This window comes from Zophobas morio, unplaced genomic scaffold (genome assembly GCF_036711695.1).
Source record: "Zophobas morio isolate AGI-343-1 ecotype UQ-CSIRO unplaced genomic scaffold, CSIRO_AGI_Zmor_V1 ptg000014l, whole genome shotgun sequence".
NCBI classification, from domain to species: domain Eukaryota; kingdom Metazoa; phylum Arthropoda; class Insecta; order Coleoptera; family Tenebrionidae; genus Zophobas; species Zophobas morio.
The window spans coordinates 25,189,943-25,203,191 of NW_026972119.1; the positions used below are offsets into that span (position 1 = coordinate 25,189,943).

Here is a 13,249-nt window from a genome sequence, read left to right on the forward strand (position 1 = left end):
AACCCAAATACATATTGAAAAATCCCAAAATTAAAATATCGAAAAATTGTAAATCGAGAAATCGACACATCAAAAGATCGAAAATTGGAAAATCTGAAATTTAAAAATTGAGAAATGGCAAAATCGAAAAGTCGAAAAATTGAAAAATGAAAGAAAAATTGAAAAAACTCAGAACTAAAATATCGGAAAATTGAGTAATGGAAAAATTGAAAAGTCGAGAAATCGAAGAGTCGAAAAACCCAAGTCGAAAATTCTAAAAATTGAAAAATTAAAAACCTGAAAATCGAAAAATTGAAGAATCGAAAAGTCTGAAGATCGAAACATTGAAAATTCGAGAAATAGGAAAATCAAAACATTAAGAAATCGAAACATTGAAAATTTAGAAACGTTAAAAATTGAAAAATCGAAAAATTAAGAAATATAGAAATCGTAAATTTGAAGAACCGAGGAATTGAAGAATCGAAAAATTGAAAACTCCCGACACTAAAATGTGGAGAAATTGAAAATCGAGAGACCAGAAATCGAAAATCCAAAATTTATAAAACTGCTTAAATTAAAAAGTCGAAAAATTGAACAATCGAAATTCGAAATATGTATTGAAAAATCCTAAAATTAAAATATGAAAAATTAAAAATCGAGCAATCGAAAAGTTGAAAAATCGAATAATCGAATTATTGGAGAATCCCAAAACTACAATTTCGAAAAATCGAGTCATCAAAACATCAGAATGTCGAAAATTGAAAATTCTAAAATTTAAAAAACGAAAAAGTGAAAAATCAAAAAATAAAACATCGAAAACTCGAAAAATCGAATAATCTGAATACATATTGAAGAATCTCTAAACTGACTTATCGAAAAATTGAAAAATGAAAAAAAAATTTAAAAAAACCCAGAAATAAAATATCGGAAAATTGAGTACTAATCGAGAAACTGAAAAATCGAGAAATCGAAAAGTCGAAAAAGCCAAGGCGAAAACTCGAAAAATTGAAAAATCAAAAACCTGAAAATTGAAAAATTGAAGAATCGAAAAATTAAGAAATCGAGAAGTCCAAAATTTGAAGAACCGAGAAATTGAAGCATCGAAAAATTGAAAAATCCTAACACTGAAATACCAAAAAATTGAAAATCGAAAAGTCGAAAAATCGAAAAAACCCAGAAATCGAAAATCCAAAATTTAAAAAACTGAAAACATTGAAAAAGTCGGAAAATTGACGGATCGAAAAACTGTAAAATCGAGGTTTTTTAAGTTTATCAATTTTTAATCTTTCGATTTTTCAATTTGTCGTTTCTTCAATTTCTTGATTTCCAATTTTTAGATTTTTCAATTTTGATTTTATATTTTTTCGTTTTTCATATTTGATTTTTCAATTTTACAATTTTGCAATGTTTCCACTTTTTTATTCGAACTTGAAAAATCGAAAAATTGAAAAATCAAAAAAACTAAAAAATTGAGAAAAACTGAACAACCGAAAAACTGTAAAAACGAAAAATTGCAAAATTGATAAATCGATAAATCGAAAAATCGAAAATTAAAAACCGAAAAATTAAAATATCAAAACATTGAAAAATCCAGAAATTCGAAAGTTTCCAAAATTGAAATATTGAAAAATCGAGAAATCTAAAAATCGAAAAATTAAAAAACTGAACTATTAGAAAATCGAAACATCAAAAGATCGAGAAATCCTAAAGTGGAGGAGTCGAAAAGCTGAAAAATTGAGAAATTGAAATAAGCCAAAATTGAAAAGTTAAAAATTTAAAAATTTAAAATTAAAAATTTTGTAAATAAAAAAATTGAAAAATCGAGAAATTGACAACTGTATTTAATAATAATAGACTTTATTAACAGACTTTTAGCTATTTACATAAATTAACATGTCGAAAAATTGTGAAGTCCAGAAATCGGAACGTTAAAATATCTAAAAATCGAAAAGTCGAAAAATTGAATAATCGAAATAATAATGATAATAATAAATAATAATAATCTGTTGGAAAATAAATTAACAATATTATTATTATTATTATATTGAAAAATCCCAAAACTTAATACGGAAAAATTAAAAATCGAATTTACGAAATATTGAAAAATCCCGGAACTAAAACCTCGGAAAATTGAGTAATCGAAGAATTGAAAAGTCGAGAAATCGAAAAGTCGAAAAACCGAAGTCGAAAAATCTAAAAATAGAAAAATCGAAAAATTGAAGAATTAGGAAGTCTAAAAGTCGAGACATCGGGAAATGGGAAAATCAAAAAATCAACTAAACGATTAATTGAAAAATCGAAAAATAAGAATCGAACAATTGAAAAATCGTAGAACATCGGAAAAATGAAAAATATCTAAAAATGAAGAAATCGCGAAATCGAAAATTTGATGAACCGAGAAATTGAAGAATCGACATTTGAAAAATCCCTACACTGAAATACCGAAAAATTGAAAATCCCAGAAATCGAAAATCCCAATTTAAAAAACTCCAAAAATAGAAAAGTCGGAAAATTGAGGAATCGAAAAACTGTAAAATCGATCAAGGTTGTTGCAGTTTTTCGATTTTTAAGTTTCTCAATTTTGAATCTTTCGATTTTTCAATTTTTCGTTTCTTCAATTTTTCAACTTCTTGATTTGTAAATTTTAGATTTTTCAGTTTTCATTTTATACTTTTTCGTTTTTCTTATTTGATTTTTCAGTTTTATAATTTTGCATTTTTATTCGAAAAATCCCGAAATTAAAATATCGAAAAATTAAAAATCTAGAAATCGAAAAAGTAAAAAATCGAGAAATCGGAAAGTCGAAAAATCAAATAATCTGATTACAAATTGAAAAATCCCAGAAGCAAAACGTCGGAAAATTGAGTAATGGAAAAATTGAAAAATCGAAAAAGTTTCTTAATTTTTAATCTTAAAAAATCTGAGGGTTTTAAACTTTCGATTTTTCAATTTTTCAAATTCTTGATTTCCGATTTTTAGAATTTTCAGGAAAAGCTATAAATCGAAAAAAAAATATATGAAAAATTGGAAATAAGAAAAACGAATTGAATCGAAAAACTGAAAAATCCAAAAATTGAAAAACTAAAGGAAATAAAACACCGAAATGAAAAATTGAAAATTTAAAGATTGAAAACTCGTGAAACCCTAAAAATGGAAACATTCAAAGTTGAAAAATCGATCGAAGGAGTTGCATATCGTATGCAGTAAAATTAAAGAAACAAAAAAACGAAAAACTGAAAAATTGCAAATCGAAAAATTGAAAAATCGCATAACATTGAAAAACTGAAAACTTTAAACTTGACGTAAAACAGCAAAAACTTAAGAAACAAAAAAAATGAACAATTGAATTTTCCTAAGAAGCGGAATTGAATTTTTATTAAGCAAATGTAGTGGCGACCAAATTATTATCTACTTTAAAAGCCTTGTTTACGTTGTTTTATTTTTTGTAAGTTTAGGTAAGAAAGCGTGTTCTCTGAAGTATAACGTCTACGTTGTTTGGACTTGGAGGTAATCGGATTATAGCTCGAAGCGCTTAAAAACCATTTAAAAATCAATTAAGTGTGTGTTGGTGTTACGTGGTAACTAATTGCTTAGATTATAGTTTCAGGAGAATGAGTGAGCATTTAAATTGACCTCTATTCGTAAAACCATTATTTAAATATTAACTGGGCTTGGAGCAAGAAACGAATAGAGAAACTTTTAAATAAACTGTTCGCTACACCCCCTTGACATTTTTTTATTAAACTACCCCCATATCATTCCAATTTCGCTATCCATTATGCTCATGCCGCATCTTCACAAAATTAATAAACAAGCACCAATAAAGCAAATCCCTTAAATCCGATTTACGCTTGCTTGCTTTAAAAACTTTCAAACGCCCTAAACCATTTATCACGGACTCGTTTTATCCAATTTTTCGCGTACTGGTAGCTAATTGTTAGAGAGCGGATTTTGGGCTACAAAAACCAAAATGGGTGATAAAAACATGGGTCAGTATTTTCATGGCACTTTTTACAGTAATTGCCTTCGTTTTCAGGCACCTGAAAGCCGAGCTGCAGAACCTGCGACGAAAAGGCGCTTTGCGGCCGTCAGCTGACTGGGACAGCACCGGACCGGATCCGGATCGGTCTTGTGGAAGATGTCGAGTCGAATTGGGTCGAGTGATCAACCGAGGGGCTTACTGTCGGGCCTGCAGACTCAAAGTGTGTAAGGGATGCAGGGAATACTCATTAAGGACGACTGATTGGGTCTGCACAGTCTGCCACAAACACATGTAAGTCGATTGGAGTTAGTTGTTTTAATAGGAGTTAGATGGAAGTTGGATGAGTTGGAATTTTTGTGAAATTATTCTTCTTATTAGAATTAGATAGGAGTAGATAATTTATGTCTTCTGCAAAATGCGCCGGTAGAAAAATGAATTTAGGCCCTTTGTTCGCTGCTTATGAAAGTCGATAAATTTTGTTTACGTTTGGTCTGGGAAAGCACTATCCATAAAGTCGAAATTAAAAATGTAGAGGGTAGAATTTTAATAAAGGTCAGGGTATATTTAATACTTGCGTCGACATTTTTCCAGTGACGAGGTTTTTGTTAAAATAAAAAAATAAACAGGATTCATAAGAGTCTTACAAATTATGTCGAGAAGACTAATCAGAGCTCCACAAGATTCTTAATTATTTCTGAAAAAAAAAATATTACGGACCTTCGAGATTCTGTAATTTTTCTTTTTCTTTTTTCAAAAACCAAGCTCTAAGAGCGCCCAAGATTCTTTCAAATTTGTAAAAAAGGCCAGAAATCCCCGAAATAGTTCAACAATTTTTTTCAAAAAAGACTCAAAAACCATTGACCCCGAGATTGTCTTAAATTTTTAAACAAAGAGATTCTTTTGTTTAAAAAAAAACCCAAGCCCCACACCGGTGTTTAGTTTATGACTCCTATGTTTCTTTTAAATTCTTTCAAAAAGACACTAACACCTCCCAGATTCTTTCAATTAAAGACATCAGGGATTCTCCAGTTAGTTCCAAAACAAAACACTAGCACCCCCCAAGATTCTTTTAAATCCTTAAAAAAGTTGTGTCAGGAATCCTTGCAATTCTTTTTAATTTCTTAAAAAAAAACAAAAGGGACTACAGAATTTTTTTAAAATATGTATTTTCGAAAAGGAGCTCTGAGACTCTTGTGCATTCTTAAAAAAAGCAATCACGAATCTATGAGATACTTTCAAATTCTTAACAAATTGGGGACCTTCAAGATTTTTTCAATTTAAAAAAATTGGGTCCTCGAAATTCTTACAAAATATTTTCAAAAAGGAAGCACCAGGAGACCTCAAGATTCTTTTGAATTCTTAAAAATATGCCATAAAAATTCCTGAGACATTTTCAAACACGACTTCCCGAAATCCTTTAAAATATCTTCAAAAACAAAGCAGTAGTGAACATCAAGATCCTTTCAAATTCTAAAAACTTACTTTAGGAACAAACTCCTAAGATTCTTTCAATTTTTTCAAAAAAAAAACCGAGATTCCCGAAATTCTTTCAATAATAAAAAAATACCGGGGTCCTTGTGATTTTTTTCTGTCTTTTCAAAAAAAAAGCAGAGAATTAAAAAATTCTCTAAAATATTTTCAAAAACAAAACAGCAGCACTCAAGATTCTTTAAAATCCTTAAATATCTGACAAAAAATCCCTGAGACTATCAAATTAAAAAAAAGGACCTTCCAAGATTCTTTCAGTTTTTTTCAAAAAAATACGATTCCCCGAAATTCTTTGAAATATTTTCAAAAAAAAGCACTAGGAAACGTCAAGACCCTTTGAAATTCTAAAAGCATACATTAGAAACTCCTAAGATTCTTTCTTTTTTTTTCAAAAAAGGGATCTCCGAAATTCTTTAAAATATTTTTAAATTCTTAGAAAATATCAGGAATCCCCAAGATTCTTTTAATAGTTGAAAAACACCAGGGGCCCTTTTGATTTTTTCTGTTTTTTCAGAAAGAGTAAAGAATTAAGAAATTATCTAAAATATTTCCAGAGAACAGCAGCACTTAAGATTCTTTTAAATTCTTAAAACTATGACATCAATAATCCCTGAATTTTTCTCAAATTAAAAAAAAATAGAACTTCCCAAGATTATTTCAATTAAAAAAAATACGATTCCCTGAAATTCTTTGAAATATTTTCAAAAATAAAGCACTAGGGAACCTCAAGATCCTTTAAAATTCTAAAATTATACATTAGGAACTCCTGAGAATATTTCATTTTTTTTTCAAAAAAAAAAAAAAAACGGGATCTCCGAAATTCTTTAAAATATTTTTAAATTCTTAGAAAATATCAGGAATCCCCAAGATTCTTTTAATAATTGAAAAACACCAGGGGCCCTTTTGATTTTTTCTGTTTTTTCAAAAAGAGTAAAGAACTAAGAAATTATCTAAAATATTTTCAGACAACAGCACTCAAGATTCTTTTAAATCCTTAAAAATATGACATCAAAAATCCCTGAAACTTTCTCAAATTATAAAAAAAATAGAACTTCCCAAGATTATTTCAATTAAAAAAAAAAATACGATTCCCTGAAATTCTTTGAAATATTTTCAAAAATAAAGCACTAGGGAACCTCAAGATCCTTTAAAATTCTAAAATTATACATTAGGAACTCCTGAGAATATTTCATTTTTTTTTCAAAAAAAAAAAAAACGGGATCTCCGAAATTCTTTAAAATATTTTTAAATTCTTTGAAAATATCAGGAATCCCCAAGATTCTTTTAATAATTGAAAAACACCAGGGGCCCTTGTGATTTTTTCTGTTTTTTTCAAAAAGAGCAAAGAACTAAGAAATTATCTAAAATATTTTCAGACAACAGCAGCACTCAAGATTCTTTTAAATCCTTAAAAATATGACATCAAAAATCCCTGAAACTTTCTCAAATTATAAAAAAATAGAACTTCCCAAGATTATTTCAATTAAAAAAAAATACGATTCCCTGAAATTCTTTGAAATATTTTCAAAAATAAAGCACTAGGGAACCTCAAGATCTTTTCAAATTCTAAAAGTATACATTAGGAACTCCTAAGATTCTTTCATTTTTTTTTTTTCAAAAAAAAAAACGGGATCTCCGAAATTCTTTAAAATATTTTTAAATTCTTAGAAAATATCAGGAATCCCCAAGATTCTTTTAAGAATTGAAAAACACCAGGGGCCCTTTCGATTTTTTCTGTTTTTTCAAAAAGAGTAAAGAACTAAGAAATTATCTAAAATATTTTCAGACAACAGCACTCAAGATTCTTTTAAATCCTTAAAAATATGACATCAAAAATCCCTGAAACTTTCTCAAATTAAAAAAAAATAGAACTTCCCAAGATTATTTCAATTAAAAAAAAAATACGATTCCCTGAAATTCTTTGAAATATTTTCAAAAATAAAGCACTAGGGAACCTCAAGATCTTTTCAAATTCTAAAAGTATACATTAGGAACTCCTACGATTCTTTCATTTTTTTTTCAAAAAAAAAAAAACGGGATCTCCGAAATTCTTTAAAATATTTTTAAATTTTTAGAAAATATCAGGAATTCCCAAGATTCGTTTAATAATTGAAAAACACCAGGGGCCCTTTTGATTTTTTCTGTTTTTTCAAAAAGAGTAAAGAACTAAGAAATTATCTAAAATATTTTCAGACAACAGCAGCACTCAAGATTCTTTTAAATCCTTAAAAATATGACATCAAAAATCCCTGAAACTTTCTCAAAATAAAAAAAAATAGAACTTCCCAAGATTATTTCAATTAAAAAAAAAATACGATTCCCTGAAATTCTTTGAAATATTTTCAAAAATAAAGCACTAGGGAATCTCAAGATCCTTTAAAATTCTAAAAGTATACATTAGGAACTCCTCAGAATATTTCATTTTTTTTCAAAAAAAAAAACGGGATCTCCGAAATTCTTTAAAATATTTTTAAATTTTTAGAAAATATCAGGAATCCCCAAGATTCTTTTAATAATTGAAAAACACCAGAGGCCCTTGTGATTTTTTCTGTTTTTTTCAAAAATATCAAAGAACTAAGAAATTATCTAAAATATTTTCAGACAACAGCAGCACTCAAGATTCTTTTAAATTCATAAAACTATGACATCAATAATCCCTCAAACTTTCTCAAATTAAAAAAAAAATAGAACTTCCCAAGATTATATCAATTAAAAAAAAAATACCGTACCCTGAAATTCTTTAAAATACTTTCAAAAATAAAGCACTAGAGAACTTCAAGATCCTTTCAAATTCTAAAAGTATACATTAGGAACTCCTAAGATTATTTCATTTTTTTCAAAAAAAAAAAACGGGATCTCCGAAATTCTTTAAAATATTTTTAAATTCTTATAAAATATCAGGATTCCTCGAGATTCATTCAATAATTGAAAAACAACAAAAAAAAGCAGAGAACTAAGAAATTGTCTAAAATATTTTCAAAAACAAAACAACAGCAACCCTCAAGATTCTTTTAAATCCTTAAAAATATGACATTAAAAATCCGTGAGACCCCTTCAAATTCTTTAAAAAAAAATTGAATTTCCCTAGGTTCTTTCAATTTTTTTCAAAAAAATTTAAAATTTAAAATTGAAAAATTAAAATAACAAAAAATTGGAGAATCGAAAACTTGAAAAGTCGAGAAATCGGAACATCGAAAAATTGGACAATCGAGGAGAAGCTGAAAAATCGAAAAACCGAGAAATCGAAAAATGAAAAGATCCAAAAATTTCAAAAACTAAAATATTCGGAAATCGAAACATCAAAATATCGAGAAATCCAAAAGTCGAGGAGTCAAAAATGGAAAAATTGAAAAATTTACAGTTAAAAAAACTGTAAATAGAAAAATTGTAAAATTGAGAAACCGAAACATCAAAACATGGAAAAATTGAAAAATCTAAGATTTCAAATTTGAAGATATAAAAAATCGAGAAATGGAAAGTCGAATAATTGAATAATCGAAATATTGAATAGTCCCAAAATTAAAATCGAGAAATCGAGAAGTAGAAAACTGAAATTTCGAAAAATTGAGAAATCGAGAAATCGAAACTTCAAAAGATCGAAATTTGAAAAATCTAAAAATCTAAAAAATACATTAGAAACCCTTTAGATTCTTTCAATTTAAAAAAAAATAATATTTTCAAATACAAAACGCTAAAGGCTTTGAAGATTCTTGTACGTCCTTAAAAATATGACATCAAAAATTCCTGAAACTTTCTCAAATTAAAAAAGAATAGAACTTCCCAAGATTATATCAATTAAAAAAAAAATACCGTTTCCTGAAATTCTTTAAAATAGTTTCAAAAATAAAGCACTAGGGAACCTCAAGATCCTTTCCAATTCTAAAAGTATACATTAGGAACTCCTAAGATTATTTCATTTTTTTCAAAAAAAAAAAAAACGGGATCTCCGAAATTCTTTAAAATATTTTTAAATTCTTATAAAATATCAGGACTCCTCGAGATTCTTTCAATAATTGAAAAACAACAAAAAAAAAAGCAGAGAACTAAGAAATTCTCTAAAATATTTTTAAAAACAAAACAACAGCAGCCCTCAAGATTCTTTTAAATCCTTAAAAATATGACATTAAAAATCCCTGAGACCCCTTTAAATTCTTAAAAAAAATTGAATTTCCCTAGGTTCTTTCAATTTTTTTCAAAAAAATTTAAAATTCAAAATTGAAAAATTAAAATAACAAAAAATTGGAGAATCGAAAACTTGAAAAGTCGAGAAATCGAAACATCGAAAAATTGGAGAATAGAGAAGCTGAAAAATCGAAAAACCGAGAAATCGAAAAATGAAAAGATCCAAAAATTTCAAAAACTAAAATATTGGGAAATCGAAACATCAAAATATCGAGAAATCCGAAAGTCGAGGAGTCAAAAATGGAAAAATTGAAAAATTTACAGTTAAAAAAACTGTAAATAGAAAAATTGTAAAATTGAGAAACCGAAACATCAAAACATGGAAAAATTGAAAAATCTAAGATTTCAAATTTGAAGATGTAAAAAATCGAGAAATGGAAAGTCGTATAATTTAATAATCGAAATATTGAAAAGTCCCAAAATTAAAATCGAGAAATCGAGAAGTAGAAAACTGAAATTTCGAAAAATTGAGAAATCGAGAAATCGAAACTTCAGAAGATCGAAATTTGAAAAATATAAAAATCTAAAAAAGCCATTAGGAACCCCTTAGATTCTTTCAATTTAAAAAAATTAAATATTTTCAAATACAAAACGCTAAAGGCCTTGAAGATTCTTGTAAGTCCTTAAAATTATGACATCAAAAATCCCTGAAACTTTCTCAAATTAAAAAAGAATAGAACTTCCCAAGATTATATCAATTAAAAAAAAATACCGTTCCCTGAAATTCTTTAAAATACTTTCAAAAATAAAGCACTAGGGAACCTCAAGATCCTTTCCAATTCTAAAAGTATACATTAGGAACTCCTAAGATTATTTCATTTTTTTCAAAAAAAAAAAAAAAACGGGATCTCCGAAATTCTTTAAAATATTTTTAAATTCTTATAAAATATCAGGACTCCTCGAGATTCTTTCAATAATAATTGAAAAACAACAAAAAAAAGAGAACTAAGAAATTCTCTAAAATATTTTTAAAAACAAAACACCAGCCCTCAAGATTCTTTTAAATCCTTAAAAATATGACATTAAAAATCCCTGAGACCCCTTCAAATTCTTAAAAAAAAATTGAATTTCCCTAGGTTTTTTCAATTTTTTTCAAAAAAATTTAAAATTTAAAATTGAAAAAACAAAAAATTGGAGAATCGAAAACTTGAAAAGTAGAGAAATCGAAACATCGAAAAATTGGAGAATAGAGAAGTTGAAAAATCGAAAAACTGAGAAATCGAAAAATTCAAAAACTGAAACATTGGGAAATCGAAACATCAAAAGATCGAGAAATTCAAAAGTCGAGAAGTCAAAAATGGAAAATTTTAAAAATTTTAAGTAAAAAAAAACTGTAAATTGAAAAATTGTAAAATTGGGAAATCGAAACATCAAAACTAATTATTATTATTATTAAAACATGGAAAAATTGAAAAATTTAAGAAATCGAAATATTTCAATATCAAAAAATTGATCAATTCAATAATTGAAAAATTGAAGAATCGAAAAAACAAAAAAACCCAAAACTGAAAAATCGAAAAATTGGGATACCGAAAATTTGAAAAATCAGAAATCCAAAATTCAAAAATTTGAAAAATCGAAAATTGACAAATTGAAAATTCGAAAATCGAGATTTCGAAAAATGGAAAAATCCAAAAATAGAAATATAGAAAAAACGAAATATCGAAAGTCGAAAATAAAAAAAATCGAATATGGAAAATTTGAAACAATGATGTATCTGAAAAAAGAAACATGAGAAATCGAAGCATTAAAAGATCGAGAAATCCAAACTTTGAGAAGTCGAAAAATTGAAAAATCGAAAAATAAAAATTTTAAAAATTGAAAAATCGATACATCGAAATCTTGACAAATCGGGAAATCCAAAAATTGATAAAACTGAAAAATGGAAAAATTGGGATATCGAAAATTTGAAAAGTCGGGAAATCGAAAAGTCGAAAAATCAAAAATCGAGAGATATTGATAATTTAAAAAATCAAAAATCCAAAATTCGAAAATTTGAAAAATCGAAGACGTGATAAACTGAAAATTCGATGAATCAAATATTCGAAAACCGAGATTTCGAAAAATCGAAAATTCTAAAATCGAAAAGTCGAAAATAAGAAAATTCGAATATGGAAAATTCTAAACAGAGATATATTGAAAAAAAAGAAGCACCGAGAAATCGAAGCATCAAAAGATCGAGAAATCAAAAGGTTGAGAAATTGAAAAATTGAAAAAACGAAAAATCAAAATTTGAAAAACTGAAAAATCAAAACATCAAAATCTAGACAAATCGAGAAATTGATAAAACTGAAAAATTTAAAAATCGAAAAACTGAAAAATCTCAAAACTCACATCGAAAAACTGATCACTCGATAAATGGAAAAATTGAAGAAAACAGAAAGATCCTAAAACTGAAACATCGAAAAACTGAGATACTAAAAATTTGAAAAATCGAGAAATCGAAAAGTCGAAAAATCAAAATATTGAAAATCAAAAAAAATTTTAAAATTGAAACATCAAAAAAATTGATAAACTAAAATATCGAAAAATTGAAAAATCCCGAAATTGAAAAATTCCCAAAATTGAAATATTGGAAAATTGAAATATTCATTAAAAATTAAAAAGAAAGGAAAATCGTGACACCAAATAAATTGTAAAATCGAAAAATTGAAAAAACGAAAAACTGAAAAATCCCGAAACAGAAATCATGAAAAATTGAAAAGTCAAAACATAGAAATTAGAAGACCGATAAATTGAAAACCCGCGAAGAATCGGAAAATCGGAACATTGAAACATCGATAAATTGAAAACTTAAAAACCGAAAAATTCAAAATATCAAATATTTTAAGAATCGAAAAATCGAGAAATATAACAATGAAAGAACTGAAAAATGAAAAAATCGAGAAATCGAAAATCTAAAATTCAAAAAATTGGGAAAACGAAAATTGTCGAAAAATCCGAACACTGAAATATAGAAAAATTGAAAAATCGAAGGAAAAGCAGAGAAATAAATAATTTAAGAAATCAAAAGATTGAAATAACAAAAAAATTGATAAATGGAAAAACTGAAAAATCTCAAAACTCAAAGATTGAAAAACTGATCAATCGATAAATTGAAAAATTGAAGAAAATAGAAAGATACTAAAACTGAAACATCGAAAAACTGAGATATTGAAAATCAAAAATCAAGAAATCGAAAAGTTGAAAAATCAAGATTGTTAAATTGAAAATTAACAAAAATTAGGTAGAAAATAAAAAATCGAGAATCGAAAAATTGGAAGATCGAGCAATCGAAAAGCAGAAAAATCGAAAAATTGAAAAATCTCGAAATTGAAAAACTCCCAAAATTGAAATGTTGAAAAATTGAGAAATCGAAATCTTGAAAAATGAAAAAATCGAGAGAAAAGTCAAAATATCGAAAAATCGGAACATGGAAACATCCGGAAATTAAAAAACCGAATACTTTAAAAACCGAAAAATTGAAAATTTAAAATTGAAAAATGGAAACTCGATAAATCTAGAAATCGAAAAATTGATAAAAACGGAAAATGAAATAAAAAATCAAGAAATGGGAAGTCGAAAAATTGAATAATCGAAATATTAAAAAATCTCAAAATTAAAATTTCGAAAAATTGA

General features: G+C 26.6%; 1 protein-coding gene across 3 annotated transcripts in view; it reads left to right on the plus strand.

The window, feature by feature from the left end:
* Window positions 1-13,249, plus strand: part of LOC135128706 (uncharacterized) — a 309,373-nt gene that overhangs the window by 79,127 nt on the left and 216,997 nt on the right. For all 3 annotated transcript variants that reach the window (XM_064055730.1, XM_064055731.1, XM_064055733.1), the window contains one exon: window positions 4,016-4,252. In XM_064055730.1, the coding sequence (XP_063911800.1) occupies window positions 4,016-4,252 (237 nt within the window). The remainder of the gene's footprint in view (window positions 1-4,015; window positions 4,253-13,249) is intronic.